At 37.8% G+C, this 16,351-nt stretch overlaps 1 protein-coding gene across 11 annotated transcripts in view; it reads right to left on the bottom strand.

Moving 5' to 3' along the window:
* ITPR1 (inositol 1,4,5-trisphosphate receptor type 1) overlaps positions 1 to 16,351 on the bottom strand; it is a 410,117-nt gene that overhangs the window by 94,840 nt on the left and 298,926 nt on the right. For all 11 annotated transcript variants that reach the window (XM_056804557.1, XM_056804556.1, XM_056804560.1 and 8 more), the window contains 2 exons: positions 9,069 to 9,249; positions 3,970 to 4,226 (listed from right to left, as the gene is read on the bottom strand). In XM_056804557.1, the coding sequence (XP_056660535.1) occupies positions 3,970 to 4,226; positions 9,069 to 9,249 (438 nt within the window). The remainder of the gene's footprint in view (positions 1 to 3,969; positions 4,227 to 9,068; positions 9,250 to 16,351) is intronic.

The raw sequence follows: 16,351 nt of genomic DNA, 5'->3' as shown, positions 1-16,351 counted from the left end.
CCTTTTTATATTTGAAGCACGTCACCAGTATTAAGATTTTATTTAACTTTTTTGATTTGCAGTAATATAATTGTAAAATACATTTGCTATAATATAGTCAATGCATGCCCCAAAAGCTTGAGGCTGTAAAACTGATGCCACTAATTGTTTTTAAAAAATTATGGGACTTTGCTTAATGATTCTGTCTGATTCTAGTCAAGATATACAAAAGAGCCATTGTACAGGGCCAAAGAAGTAAAAAGCTAAACGTGAATTGTGCCAAAAGAGCACACAGGTCAAAAAAAAAAAAAAGAAACCAATCCAGGAAGGATTGATGCACTTCTAAGCCAATACAAAGGACTTGAACTTAGTGTGAAGACTTGAGGTTGCAATGTTTAACATACATTAAGACATAGGCCTTCCTTGTATCCACACTCTTTGTGAAAATACTTACAGACAAGTATCTCAAATTTGGCTCCTACCTGGCTCCTATAATCTAGTCCCTTTTCTATCTTTCATAGCGTGGCAACTTTCTGTAGTCCTGGCTATTGACTGGGTAAATGCTTAATTGCTTGTATCATTTTAATCGGGCCCTGATTCAAGGACCTGTTATAGATTTATTTTTCCTTACTTGGAAATTTCACACATAAGACTTTGATAGTCTATATTTCATCCAGAAATTATCTTTTATTTGGATTTTTTTGATGTTTTTAATTTCTCTTGCCAATTGATTCATATACCTCATAACTCAGCCATGCATCCCTAAATGATCCCTGTGTTTTTCAATCACCCTCTTCAGGGGGGTAATGTAAAATTATTATTATTCTAAATTGCAAAGTTTAAATTCCTTTTGAGAGTAATTTAGATTAAGAAACATGCTACCTCTCCAAATCCAGAAACTGAACTGTTTGGAGAAGACACCATGAAAATGCCTCTACAGACCACAAGCTGCATGAGAAAGATCAAGAATGAACTTTGGGTGTGGTTGATTGAACATTTAATTTGTATGTATACTTTCATGCCAAAGGGGACTGCCCCCTACCTGGTTTTTTGTCAATGAGCCTAGCAATCATTGGTTTTGTTCTCTTTTCCTCTTATTCTCAAATTATTGTAATTTCAAAGTTGGTATGTTTACAAGCCCCAGCGGAGAGACTAGTCTTCCTCAGGCCTCAGGGGGGAGGGTAATGTAAAGTGGAGATTTGAACCCCAGACTTCAATCCCCAGAAGTCCTTGGTACTTCCCAGAATTCCCTATAATCTCACCTGAGTCCCCACTTGGGTAAAATCACAATTTGTGTTTAAACTGGCTGTAACGCCTACTTCGGCCTCTCTCTTCCTCTACTCAGATAGGGCAAGATGTAGTGAGTAAGATATGAATGGGCTAATCAGTCCTAGGCACGTGGGTTTATTATTTTGTATCCTTGATTTCTAATAATCTTTAATAAACCTCATAAAATATACTATTTTTATCAGTAGAGACTAATTTAATTTTTACATGACCATCCACTGATGACACAGAAAAGGATTCTTACATTTAGTGGGAGTCTGCTCTGGATAATCCTTAATGTGCCTTCTAACTCCAAGATTCATGGATTTTTTTTTCTGAGCTGCTGTGGAACCTTCAAAGATGAACATTTATCACTGAGAGAAATTTAGGCTGCAGGGCTTCCCTCCTTAGTGCTCCCCCAAAGCAGTTTAGTTACAGAAGTACCCAAAGGATCCTACCAAAAGGCAGTTCACTGTAAAAGGAAGTTTGGCGATTAAGATCAGCATAACAACCACACTGGCCAAAAATGCTTTTTTTCATTAGGATGGCAATTGGAGGTAGATGGGGGGATGAGAAGAAATAAGGAATGAGAAAACTATAGGGCAAAACAATGAGAGGAATGTTAAGAAGAAGGAACCACAATTAAAAATGCTACTGCTTTTAGGCTTCCAAGCTTTCAGAGAGAAAGGAAACCACAGGAACTGAAGAAAGGCCTCGATCATCAACAGAGAATGGGCTTGTCACAAGTTCAGTATTCAGTTCTGGGGAACCTGAGGTCAGATTACAATTGGAAGTCCTCAAACAAGATAGACAGCTAAGTACCCATTTATTGCCAAGAACTAACCCAATTCTATTTGGCCATTCTAATAATGAGTCCCTTTAATACATGAAGATGGAATCTAGTGAATTATCACCAAAAGAGTGCTCATTTTTTTTTTCAGTAGAGGAGCAGAGGTGTATTTGCACAGGTTCCATGATCCTTCCTCTGGCCCATTTCCTTCTTGACCAATGGCATTAGCACTGCCCTATAACCAACTGAACTAACTAGTCACAGAGAACACTTCTCCCAAAATAAAAAAAATTCATTTTGTTTTGCACAAAAGCCAACCCACATGGAGGTGATAACTATGCAACTGGCTAGAAAAAAAAGAACCAGTTTTTATGTTTTTTTTTTACTTAACTTTTTGAAAAGGAGCTTCAATTGCTATCAAAAATCAAAGTTCCAAATTGCCCTTTTTAATTAAAAAATCTGATGTCAAGTGATCAATTAATTAGTTATAATTTCTTGAATATTTTCTGTGGGTTAGGGACTGTACAAAGTGCTGGATTCTGTTTCCCAGTAACAGCAATATTCTGTTCATTTTGTGTCATTCATGGAATATCTCTTTGTCTGGGCTCACAACTGAACAAGTTACAACCAGGGCAATTGCTTCTCCCCCACCCCCATCACCCTTACATTGTAATAAATAGGGTACAAAGTCTCATGCACCCAAAAGAAAGTGATATACTACTGCAGATTATCAGAAAGAAAGTTGTGGTCATAATAATAATAATAATAGCTAGGGCTTATATAGCACTTTAAATTTTGCTAAATGGTTCATAGATATTATATCATAACCACCCTGTAAAGTCAGTGCTATTATTTTATATATTTATATATTATATATTTATAAGTATATATTTTATACACATGTACAAATTTATAAGCATATAAATATATTTAGAAATATATATTTATATACATCTAAATTAAATATTTATTAAATTATATATTACTAAATATATTTATAAATATATTGGTAAATTTTATAAAGTAAGTTTCTAATTTACAGATGAAGAAACAAAAATTGATAAGTTGATAGATGGCTTGCCCTGGGTTACACAGCTAGTAAGTTACTGAAATAGCATTACATTAGAACTCACGTGTTCTGATTCTAAGTCTAAGATTCTAAGTCTGCCTATCATGCTACCAATGACATCATACTGGAGGAAATCATTAACCCAAAGCTTAAAAAGGATCTCATTACAGCTTGCCATCGATGAACCACAGCGAGATTCTTAACCAAGGTCAATGAGTTCATTTTAAAAAGTATTCTGATATCTGTATTTGAATATACAATTGGTTTCCTTTGTAATTCTATGTATTTTATTTTATGTACTTTTGAGAAGAGGTCCCAAGGCTTCAAACTGATGAAGTCCATGACCCCCTAAAGGTAGAGAAACTGTAGACTTGGAACAGTTTCTTATACACTGACACCTTAAATCGGTGGGGTAGCTCCCTGAGGAAATTCTCAGATGTACACTTATTTCCCTCCTTGTAAAGAAGAGATGGCTTTCCCAAGGTGCCATGAGGGAGTTGCATGGTTTAGTCTGTCCATCCCCCCACCTCACTCTCTCTCTCACACACACACACACACACACAAATTCAATCCATTAGAAAGATATTCCATTCTAGTAACCATCCGGTGACAGTCTTCTCTGCCATGGGAATTAGAGGTGTACGCCTCCCGTTATCACTGGCAGACAACAGACAAATGGCCTTGGGAAAAATGTGGGTCCCTAAGAAATTTGCCTGAAACCTTCACTTTGAAGAACTGCTCATGTCCCCAGTTTTTTGGCTAAAGTGACCCAAACAGCAGAAGCAGAAGAGTTTTGGGGAAGAATAACTCGAGATCAGGTATATATGAGATGTTCCACATTGTCAGCTACTTGCTGCCCTCCTACCTGAAGATCTCGGTTATGGTTTTCACAGAGGAGCTGTAAGAAGCGGAGAATGGGTTGCATGATTGTGATCACAGCACTCATCTCCAAGTCATCTTTGGGTTTGTCTGGTGTGGCTGGGGTTCCACCTTCTCCAGATGGGAAATGGTCATCAGGATCCGCTTCTCTTCTGTAGGTGGTGAAAGCTTTCCTTGTGGCAGTGGAGGCCTCCAATAACTGGTCTCGAACCTCTTCTGTTATCTGTGTTGAGGGCTCTTTTGCTGGAACACATTTTAAATAACAAATGGTATGATCTTAAGAGAAGTTGCTGGGTTCTAAATTCAGAAAACAATTTATTATTATATGCAGGCGCCTAGACTAGATGCCAGTGAAGCAGCGATGAAACAAGAGTTTCTCTCCTTAAATTTATGATCCAGAAGGAGAGTTCAAACATACTAATAACTAAAATTCAAATTAGAATATAAGTACAAAGGACAGCACCAAAGTGGTAACCAAGATATTTGCTAGCAAATGATTCCTTGTAATCTTCCAACTGGCTATCCAACTACTGCCCTTGCCCCCATTCATTGTCCTTGGACTGAGAGCTCTGAAAGCTGCTGTTGCATTCAATGCAGCCACCTCTAAGGCCTGTTGCTAGTCCCTCATCTTGGGCTTTATTATGCAGTCAGCACTTGGCATTAGGCTCAACCACCTTATCTATATAACCCCTGCCAGTAAGATAACTCTTTCCTGTTAAACTCCTATTCTTACTTGTACAGGAAAATTGTTTTCACATTACCTTTTTTTGTTTTACTGCTCCAGAATTCAATTTGGGGCATTATTGTAGAGTCATTTTGATGGGAATGAGGGAAAGCTTGACTTAAGGAGTGAGATACATCCTCAAAGGACCTTGGAGGCTACCTTGTCTGAGCCATTCATTTATAAAGGAGGAAATAGGCTCAGAGAGGTCCAGTGACCTACTATGGGTTGCACAGTTAGGAGAGGTCAGGCCTCCCTAGTTCTGAATAAATATAATACTCTATACACTGTATTTCCTAAGGAAGGTCACTTAGAGCTTGAAAGATCATGAGGCTAAAGGTCCTTTATCATCAAGGTCCTTTGAGGAAGAACCACTTGAGATAGGTTTATGTTAGTGAAGATTAGAGGGGAATTCATTCTAGGGATAACAAATAAATGGAGATAAAAGAGGGGGAAATGAAATTGGGCTTTGCCTAGAATGTAAACTATATGAAGGGGGAAAACTCACAGATTGGCTAGAGGAATAGTTTAGAAGTCAGATTATGGGGAGCCTTGAATGCCAGATCAAGGTCATTCAAACACAAAAGTAGAAAGGACCCAAGAGGTTCTCCTTGCCTAAGTGATATCCACATAGTGTGTAGCCAAATTATATATAAGATAAACCTAAACTAATCACAAATTTATAACTAGTACTATCTCTTCCTAACAAGAAGTCATCCAGTAATCCCTTTATGACCTTTTGGTCTTTTCTAAGATAAGTTTAAGATAATCTAAGATTCCCTTGTTTCTTCAAATTCTTTTTGTAGGACATCAACTCTTATCCTCCCACCACTATGGTAGCTATCCTTGGGACATACTCCAATTTGTAAATATACTCCAATTTGTAAATGTCCTTCTTAAAATATAGCTCCCAGGATTAATATGCCTTTGTAAAGAAATGAGGAGTCCCTGGAGATTTTGAGTGGGAGAGTGTTGTAATTAGAGCAATGTCTTCAGAAAAAGAGTCTAATAATCACCAAAGTTTGTGTTGTATCTAGAGAATTATAGAGCTGGAGAATGATTTCAAGAGAAGGAACTGACATTTTCTGATAACCTGAGTTTTCAACTGAACATAAATCATTCCTGTGCTTTGCTTTAACTTAGCAATTTATAATGTGTCAGAGTAGACTTCTTATTCTTTTTCATCAAAAGATGGGCAAGAAGAAAAAAAGACAAGAAGTTCTCCAAATCTCCTATTACTACCAGCCAGGTCCTAACTTGGGATTCTTCAAAACTAAATTCTGAATAGGTATGATAGAAGAAAAGAGGACAAAACCATCAGCTAATATCATCTGCAATGGGGATAAACTAGATGCATTCCCAATAAGATCAGGAGTGAAACAAGGATGCCCATTATCACCTCTACTATTTCACATTGTACTAGAAACACTAGCAGTAGCAATTAGAGAAGAAAAAGAAATTGAAGGCATCAAAATAGGCAAGGAAGAGACCAAGTTATCACTCTTTGCAGATGACATGATGGTCTACTTAAAGAATCCTAGAGATTCAACTAAAAAGCTAATTGAAATAATCAACAACTTTAGCAAAGTTGCAGGATACAAAATAAACCTACATTAAGTCATCAGCATTTCTATATATCTCCAACACAGCTCAGCAGCAAAAACTAGAAAGAGAAATCCCATTCAAAATCACCTTAGACAAAATAAAATACATAGGAATCTATCTCCTGAGACAAACACAGGAACTATATGAACCCAAATACAAAACACTCTCCACACAACTAAAACTAGACTTGAGCAATTGGAAAAACATTAACTGCTCATGGATAGGACAAGCCAATATAATAAAAATGACCATTCTACCCAAACTTATTTATCTATTTAGTGCCATACCCATTGAACTCCCAAAAAATTTCTTTACTGATTTAGAAAAAACCATAACAAAGTTCATTTGGAATAACAAAAGATCAAGGATATCCAGGGAAATAATGAAAAAAAACCACAAATGATGTGGGCCTTGCAGTCCCAGACCTTAAACTATATTACAAAGCAGCAGTCATCAAAACAATTTGGTACTGGCTAAGAAACAGAAAGGAGGATCAGTGGAATAGGCTGACAGCAAGCGACCTCAGCAAGACAGTATATGATAAACCCAAAGATCCCAGCTTTTAGGACAAAAATCCACTATTCAATAAAAACTGCTGGGAAAATTGGAAGACAGTGTGGGAGAGACTAGGTTTGGATCAACACCTCACACCCTACACCAAGATAAATTCAAAATGGGTGAATGACTTAAACATAAAGAAGGAAACCATAAATAAATTGGGTAAACACAGAATAGTATATATGTCAGACCTTTGGGAGGGGAAAGGCTTTAAAACCAAGCAAGACATAGAAAGAACCACAAAATGTAAAATAAATAACTTTGACTACATCAAACTAAAAAGCTTTTGTACAAACAAAACCAATGTAACTAAAATCAGAAGGGAAACAACAAATTGGGAAAAAATCTTCATAGAAACCTCTGACAAAGGTTTCATTACTCAAATTTATAAAGAGCTAAATCAATTGTACAAAAAATCAAGCCATTCTCCAATTGATAAATGGGCAAGGGACATGGATAGGCAGTTCTCAGATAAAGAAATCAAAACTATTAATAAGCACATGAAGAAGTGTTCTAAATCTCTTATAATCAGAGAGATGCAAATCAAAACAACTCTGAGGTATCACCTCACACCTAGCAGATTGGCTAACATGATAGCAAAGGAAAGTAATGAATGCTGGAGGGGATGTGGCAAAGTAGGGACATTAATTCATTGCTGATGGAGTTGTGAACTGATCCAACCATTCTGGAGGGCAACTTGGAACTATGCCCAAAGGGCGACAAAAGAATGTCTACCCTTTGATCCAGCCATAGCACTGCTGGGTCTGTACCCCAAAGAGATAATGGAGAAAAAGACTTGTATAAGAATATTCATAGCTGAGCTCTTTGTGGTGGCCAAAAATTGGAAAACAAGGGGATGCCCATCAATTGGGGAATGGCTGAACAAATTGTGGTATCTGTTGGTGATGAAATAGTATTGTGCAAAAAGGAATAATAAAGTGGAGGAATTCCATGGAGACTGGAACGACCTCCAGGAAGTGATGCAGAGCGAGAGGAGCAGAACCAGGAGAACATTGTACACAGAGACTAATACACTGTGGTATAATCGAACGTAATGGACTTCTCCATTAGTGGCGGTGTAATGTTCCTGAACAATCTGCAGGGATCTAAGAGAAAAAAACACTATTCATAAGCAGAGGACAAACTGTGGGAGTAGAAACACCGAGGAAAAGCAATTGCCTGACTACAACGGTTGAGGGGACATGACAGAGGAGAGACTCTAAACGAACACTCTAATGCAAATATTAACAACATGGCAATGGGTTCGAATCAAGAACACATGTGATATCCAGTGGAATCACACGTTGGCTATGGGGGGTCAGGGGGGAAGAAAAGAAAATGATCTTTGTCTTTAATGAATAATGCTTGGAAATGATCAAATAAAATATTATAAAATTAAAAACAAAAAAGACAGTGAGGTGTCTCAGTGTATTGAAAATCAGGACTAGAAACAGGAGGTCCTGGGTTCAAATTTGGCCTCAGGAATTTTCTAGCTATGTGACCCTGGGCAAGTCACTTAACTCCCATTGCCTAGTCTTTACTGTTCTTCTGCCTTAGAATCAATACATAATATTGATTCTATTATATATGTTTATCTAATAGAATAAGATGAAAGGTAAGAGTTGTTAAAAATAAGAAGCTAAGGAGAGTGTTTCAGCAATGTTGTGTTGGAAAAGAAACAGTGAATGAGGAATCCAGGCTGTTTTCTTTTTACCGCTGATTAGTAAGTATGATTTGAGTTCGTTTGTTTTTTCATCTGGTAGATGAAGTTGATCTAAATCTAAGATCCTTTCCAGCTCAAGTCAATTCAGCAAACTTATTAAGTCTCTGTTATGTACTCTTAAAGCACTATGGGACTTAAAGTACTTGGGACATAAAAATGAAAAACAAAATAGTGCCTGGTCTTCCATCTTAATACCTTGTTAATGATTCTAATCTATTTAATTCAGGCAAGGGGGGTCAAGTTACCCAAAATATCAGGATTTAACTATGGTTCCTTTATCAATTATTTCTAAAGAATAACTAATGGGCACTAGTAAACAAACTTGAATGACATCACTTCCATAACTTTCCTGTCTGATTTTAGAATCAGTGAAAGCACATAAAAAAGGGAAACTCATTCCTATGGTACTTTATATTCAAACCAATAGAATCAATAGACATATTTGCAAAGAACTTTTGCAAAGAACAAAGACCCTTACCTCTTTTACGTGATGGGGCATCTCTGTCTGGATCATCATCTTTCTTCTTATTCCCCAAGTCACTTGTGTTAACAGTGACTGTTGCCTTGATTTCTTGTTGGGCCACTTTCATTCGGTCATAGAAAACCTTAAAGAATTTTTCTGACTTTTTATCCTCTGTCAACCGGCAGAAAAAGGAGTGCTACCAGGGAAGAAAAGCACAGGCTTTTTAGTGTAGTACTCTTAGTCAGGCCAATTAATCTTATCCCCTTCATCATCTGAACAATGAAAAATATAATCATAAATTAAGAACCTCTCAGAAATCTAGAAATGGCACCAATATTGGCTAAGTTGGAACATTAATTTTATTTCATATATATACATATATATATACACATACACACACATATATATAGGACTTAGGATTTTCTCCAGGTTCTCTTTAAGGAAGTACCAGTTCTCAACTTCTGTTTTTTTTTTTATTATATTTGCTCTTTTAAAATTTAGTTTTCAGTTCCAAATTCTCTTCTTTTCATCTCCCCCATCTATTGTTAAGGCAAGAAAAACAAAACCCATTACAAATATATACATAGTCAAGCAAAATATTACTATATTGGCCATGTCAAAAAAGATCTGCTTCATATTGCACTTTAAATCCAACACTTCTTCATCCGGAGATGGAGATTATGTTTCAGTATGAATTCTCTGGAACTATGGTCAGCTCTGTTGTGTTGTTTAGAGTTCTCAAGTCTTTCAAAACTATTGGTCTTGTTATATTGTTGTTATAGAAATTGTTCTCCTGGTTCTGTTCATTTTACTTTGCATCAGTTCATAAAAGTCCTTCCATGTTTCTCTAAAATTATCCCTTCATCGTTTTTTATAGCACAACAGCATCCCCTCACATACATAACTCAAAACTTAATAATTTATTTCCCAATTGATGGGCACCCCCTCCATTTAGTTTTTTTGCCATCACAAAAAGCTGCTATAAGCATTTTTGTACATAGAAGTTCTTCCCTCTTTCTTGGATCTCTTTAGGTATATAAACTTAGCAGTGGGTATGGCTAGGTCAAAAGGCTACACAGTTTAGTAACTTTGGGGACATCTATCAAATTTGTAGATGTTTATTTATGCATTTCCATGGAATGCCCTTTCTGGGGCTGTCATTTCTCTGTTACACATATTTTGGGAAACACATATGTATGTCTTTAAGGGCTGGCCCAGAGAAGCCTTCATATCCCTAAGCTTAGCTCAGTGCTTAAGGTATAATGAACACTTAATAAATGCTTAGTGATTTGGAAAAAATACAAATGTATGCATACTCACATATATGTGTATTTGTCTATGTGTTCTTGTGTGTGTGTGTAGGGGGAGAGCTAGAAAGGAGAGAAGTATAATCCAACTAATAAACAAAAGCATAAGCTGGGTATTTCATTCCAGTAACTATAGGAAATTTTTATAAAGCAAACCCCAATTGGAAGTGCTCTTGGGAAGGCTTAAGGTGTGCAATGGATAAGACTGTCCCTACTTCCTGGGAGATTATAATATAGTATACAAATAGCTAAAACAAAAGAAAGTAGATCATAATGCTGATGATGGGAATGATGATATCAAACAATGGTAGAGAGTTTTAAAGTTTGTCAGGTACTTTATATATGTTACCTGATGTGTTCCTCAAAATAAACCTGTGAGGTAGGTTCTATTATCCCTGTTTTACAGATGAAGAATCTGAGGCTGAAGGCATTGTCTTACCCAATATCACGTGGCTAATAAAAATATAAGGCAGGATTTGAACTTGTTTCCTTAAGTCAAAGTCTAGTTCTTTATCCACTATATTACCTAAATATTTCAGATTAATAAACACCACGGCATGGAAGACATGATATGATTTAAGTGTTAGAAAAGTTCCAAGGGTAGCCAGCTTACATCTTGGAGTCTGGGGTGATCAGAGAAATTTCTGCAGAAGAGATGACAGCAGAGCTGGGTTTGAAGTCAGGGCACAAAATTTAAATGGCAGCTAAGTCTTGTTTCTACCACCAGGTAAATCCTGCCCATCATTGCTCCAACTGCCATTGTTTAATTTCTCCAAAATAATATATTTTAACTTCACAGCACTGTGAAACCTTGAAGCTGTTTGGAAAATTACTTGAAAATCAACTTGGCTGCTAAATCATGGTGGAATGAAAGTTCCCTTTAACGATATGTCACCTAACATCATGTTTCTGCAGAATCAAAGAATGGTGTTAGATGGAGTTTACTTGTATTTGTTTCTGAGCATACTGCAAAGTAAAAATCTGTTATATAATCGGTGGGGAAAACGCTTACATTCATTTGTATTTGCTTTGGACTCCTTTGTAAATATGTTTTATTCTGGATTTTTACATCAAAACACATGTGATGATCACCTCGAGAGCAATGAAAAAACCTGATAAATAGATCTACATCTCTTCATCTGGGCTCTCAATTTCAACAATTTCACACATTTCTTATCTGGAAGGATACCAAAAGGGAAGCTAAAGTTCTTACTGTGGGCCTAGAAATGGCCCAAGGTGAGCGCAACTTGAGTGTTAACAGTATTAAAATAAGAGAATTAACTTGTAATCTCCAGTTAGTCACTCACTGGGTGACCTTTGGTAAGTGATATCACTTCTCTGAACCTCAGTGCTCCCACGTATAAGAGGAAGAGTAGACCTAGATCAGTGGTTCTTAGCTTGGGGTCCACAAAGCCCACTGCTCTGTGACCTTGGATGGGGAAAACAATACAACTTTCTTTTAAAAAATACATCTTTATTTAATTTGCAATCCTATGGATTTTATTTTATGTATTTGAAAACATTATTCTGAGAAGGAGCCCTTGGGCTTCACCAGGCTGCCACCACAAAAAGGTTAAAGAATCCCTAGTCTAGATTATGGTAGTAACATAGGTTTTAAAGCTGAACGATAGCTCAGAGATTAAGTCAGATCCCCTTCATCTTACAGGTGACGAAACCGAGATCCAGAGAAGTGGAATTTCTTTCCCAAAGCCATGGGAGAAGGTGAGCTTCAGAGGAAAGCACATTTGCTCTGATCTCAGAGAACCTGGGCTCAATTTCTGCCTCTGACCTCTACTACTGTGTGAACTTGGGCAAATCAGTTAATTTAACAATCAGGTAACCTCCATGGGCCTTGATTCTGTTCCTCATCTATAAAACCAATGGGATTGGCCTCGATGGCCTTTGATGTTTCTTCCAATCCTAGATCTGTGATCTTATTAGCTAGGTCAGTTCTGATTCTATGGCCTAATGACGTTCTCCAAAGGTCCTCCTTTTGGCTCCTATATTCCTTCAGCCAATAAACATATATCAAGGGCTTACTATGTGCCAGTCACTGTGAAATGTACTGAGGACACAAAGAAATTTAAAAGGCAGTTCCTGCCCTCAAGTAGCCCACAATCTAATAGGATAGAGATCAGGCAAACAAGCTACATCCACAATAAATTGGAAATAACAAACTGGCATTAAGAGGGATTAGAAAAGGCTTCCTGGAAAAGGTTGCATTTCAGCTGGGACTTGAAGGAAGCCATGGTTCTGTTGATAGCACCATTATCCTTCCTTTTACTAACTACAACTCTGCATTTTCATCATGGATGATCACCACCCCTATGTTATATGTAGTCAATAAACCATGTAATGCTACAGAGCTTGAAAGGGGAACTTGCCAAGAGTTATACAGCTAGTAAATATTTGAGGCTAGTTTGGAACTCAGGTCTTCTTGACTCCAATCCCAGCACTCCATCCACCATGTCTCCTCTTTATTACTGTCCAATTGTTCAGTTGTATCTAACTCTTCATGACTCCATATTGTCCAGAGGGTTTTCTTGTAAAAGATACTGGTGTTGTTTGTCATTTCCTTCTCCAGTGAATTAAGGCAAATAGACAGTAAGTGACTTGTCCAAAGTCACATTGCTAGTAAGTATTTGAGGCTAGATTTTCTTACCTGTGTGTCATTCTACCCTAATTCCCTAGCAGCAAAAAATAAACTCTGAACAACCTGCTAACCAAGAGTGTGATACTGTTTGTGCAATGACAGAACTGATTTATTTCCTTTCCCAACTTTACTGGCAAATTCCACCTATGAAACAAACTGGCTGTTTAGCTAGCAAAGAGCCAATCAATGACCCCTAAGTGTTTCATCTGACAGTTATAACAGACAGTTATAGAAGCAATCATTAAAGACTCTCTACCTTTTCGAATTCTTCTTTTTTTTTTTTTGGAGAACAGCTGAGGTAACACCTTCTCTCCAAGGCCTTTCCTGATCCCTCTCCTACCCAGTTACTATTTTTTATTTCTTGAAATACTCTGTATGACTTTTTCATACTTTGAATTTATTTGTCCATGTACACATTATATCCCCAGTGGAATGCAAACTCCTGGAGGGCAGAGACAATTTCATTTTTGTTAGGGTCAAATGCACAGCTTTTAATAAATTCTTGTTTGTTTGAACTGAACAGCATTGGGTGGGCAGGGCCAGTAAAAACCTCCTCATTTTACACAGTGCTTTTATATACATGATCTCATTTGAATCTCACAATATCCCTATATAGTTGTATAAGTGGGGATATCATTCCCTTCTTTCTTCTTCTATCTTTCCTTTTTTTTAAACCTTTATCTTCTGTCTTAGAATTAATACTAAGTATTGGTTCCAAGGCAGCAGAGCATTAAGGGCTAGGCAACTGTAGTTAAGTGACTTGCCCAGGGTCACACAGCTAGGACTCAATTTGGACCCAGGACCTCCTTTCTCCAGGCCTGGTTCTCTATTATCTGAGCTACACAGTTGCCCCTTCCTCTATTGATTTCTTTTCCCTCTGTCCTTTCTTAAAACAAACAAACAAACAAACAAACTTATTTAGGCTTTTTAACTCAAAGTCTTAAAAAAAATCGAAAAAAATCCCCAACCTCTTCTCTGGACTTTGCCAACACCATTCATTACAGCATCTTGTCTCTAAACTTTTAGAAAAGTTATCTATCCTGGTTTTTCTTTTACTTCCTTCTTAATCACTTATTCTTTTATATCATGACTTCTGGCCTCACACATGTAGACATAGATAAGATACAAATAAAATAAATAAAAGAGGATTTAGAGGTGGAGGGCATAGCACTGTGGGAATTAGAGGTGAGAAGGAATCAAATTTTAGCTACAGGGAACAGCTAGGACAAAGGCAAGGAGATGGGAAATGGGATACCACATGTGAGAGACAGCAAGCTTGATAGTGTGGCTGGACTGTATGGCATGTAGAGGGAGAGAGTATTGTAAAGGTGGGAAGGGATCAAGTTATAACTCACTTTAAATGCCAAACAGAGAAGTTTACAATTGATTTTAGAGGTAAATGCTGTAAGTTAATGAACCAGTTCAACTCTGACAAGCGAGAGAGAGAGAGGGACAGGGACAGGGATAAGAGGGAGAGGGAGAGGGAGAGGGAGAGGGAGAGGGAGAGGGAGAGGGAGAGGGAGAGGGAGAGGGAGAGGGAGAGGGAGAGGGAGAGGGAGAGGGAGAGGGAGAGGGAGAGGGAGAGGGAGAGGGAGAGGGAGAGGGAGAGGGAGAGGGAGAGGGAGAGGGAGAGGGAGAGGGAGAGGGAGAGGGAGAGGGAGAGGGAGAGGGAGAGGGAGAGGGAGAGGGAGAGAGAGAGAGAGAGAGAGAGAGAGAGAGAGAGAGAGAGAGAGAGAGAGAGAGAGAGAGAGAGAGAGAGAAGGAGAGACGGAGGGAGGGAGGGAGGGAGGGAGAGAAAGGGAGAGAGAGAAGGAGAGAGGGGGAGGGAAGGAGAGAGGGAGAGAGAGGGAGGGAGAGAGGGAGACAGGGACAGAGACAGATTCCTGACAATTTGTTAATAGCAGCAAGTCCCACTCATTGTCTTCACTATCACTGAAGGGTTTGGTCCTAAGTGTTTCAGGATCTAATCAGATCTCTCTCTCTCTCTCTCTCTCTCAAAATGGGAATATATTGGTGGCTCCAAACATTTTCATAGAGGAGTGGAGATGGAGAGATGGAGAGAAATCCTGCATAATGCCATTAGACAAATTCTTCTAATCATCAGACTGAAAAAGGATATGCTTAGGTTAAAAAAAAAAAGTCTTTTCCCTAAATACACAATGAAGGAGACATGGTTCGACAGCAGTATGTTTTTAAAAGATTTGAGGAGTTTAATATGTGCTAGCATTTATATATAGTGCTTTAATGTTTGCAAAATGCTTTGCTTTTATATCATTTTGTAGCTTAGAAGACTACAAGTCCCAACATAAGTCAAAGTATAATATAATTGCCAAGAAAGCTAGTGTTCTCTATGTTAAATGTTTCCAACAGGATGACAATGTCATTGTATTTTGCCTTAGTCAGACCATAGCTGGACTGCTGTGTTCAGTTCTGGATCAACAGTTTATAAAGGGCACTGATAATCCTGAACATCATCCTGGATGTCCTTTATTGGACAGCATACAGTGATGGGCAACCAGGAGGATGAAAGGAACTGGAAATATTTGACTGGAAGAAGAGATGATTTGGAGTCATATGATAATTGTCTTCAAGTATCTGAAGGATAGTTGTAGTGAGAGGTAGGTCTACTTAGTCCCAGAGGATGGGGCATGAAGCAATGTGTAGAAGTTGTAAAGAGAAAATTTGAGGAAAAGCTTTCCAACAATGAGAGAGGTCCCAAAGTGGAATGTGCCTCAGGAACATGCCTTGGGAGTGTCGAGTTCCTCTTCTCTAGAGTAATTCAGGCAGATACTTGAAGACTATCTTGTGTTTTCTCTCATTTCAAATCTTTTCCAGAATTGAACTGAACTAGATGACTCTTCCAACTCTGCAAATCTCAAATCTTGGGATAACCCATTTCAAATCAGAAGTCAAGACAGAATCAAAACAAATCTAAAGCAATTTGGGGATAAAAATACAGAGCCAAAGTTGGAGATTTCATTGCCCAGCTACCTAATGATCTCTCTCCAGAAAAACAAAGATGGGTGTGTGTAGAAAAGAAAATAAATCCATATTCTCTTAATTACAGTGAACTAATCTATTGCGATAATAGAACAATATAAGGTCGATCACTTGAAGAGACTGGTAACTCAACTTGAAGGTCCAATGAGAAAGTAGTTGTTTCAATACATGTACAAGAATATTCATAGCTGCACTCTTCGTGGTGGCAAAAAAATTGGAAAATGAGGGGATGCCCTTCAGTTGGGGAATGGCTGAACAAATTGTGGCCTCTATTTGATGATGGAATACTATTGTGCTCAAAGGAATAATAAAGTGGAGGAATTCGACGGAGACTGGAA

The sequence above is a fragment of the Monodelphis domestica genome, chromosome 7 (genome assembly GCF_027887165.1).
Source record: "Monodelphis domestica isolate mMonDom1 chromosome 7, mMonDom1.pri, whole genome shotgun sequence".
Lineage (NCBI taxonomy): Eukaryota > Metazoa > Chordata > Mammalia > Didelphimorphia > Didelphidae > Monodelphis > Monodelphis domestica.
This window is presented reverse-complemented; position numbering and strand designations above follow the sequence as displayed.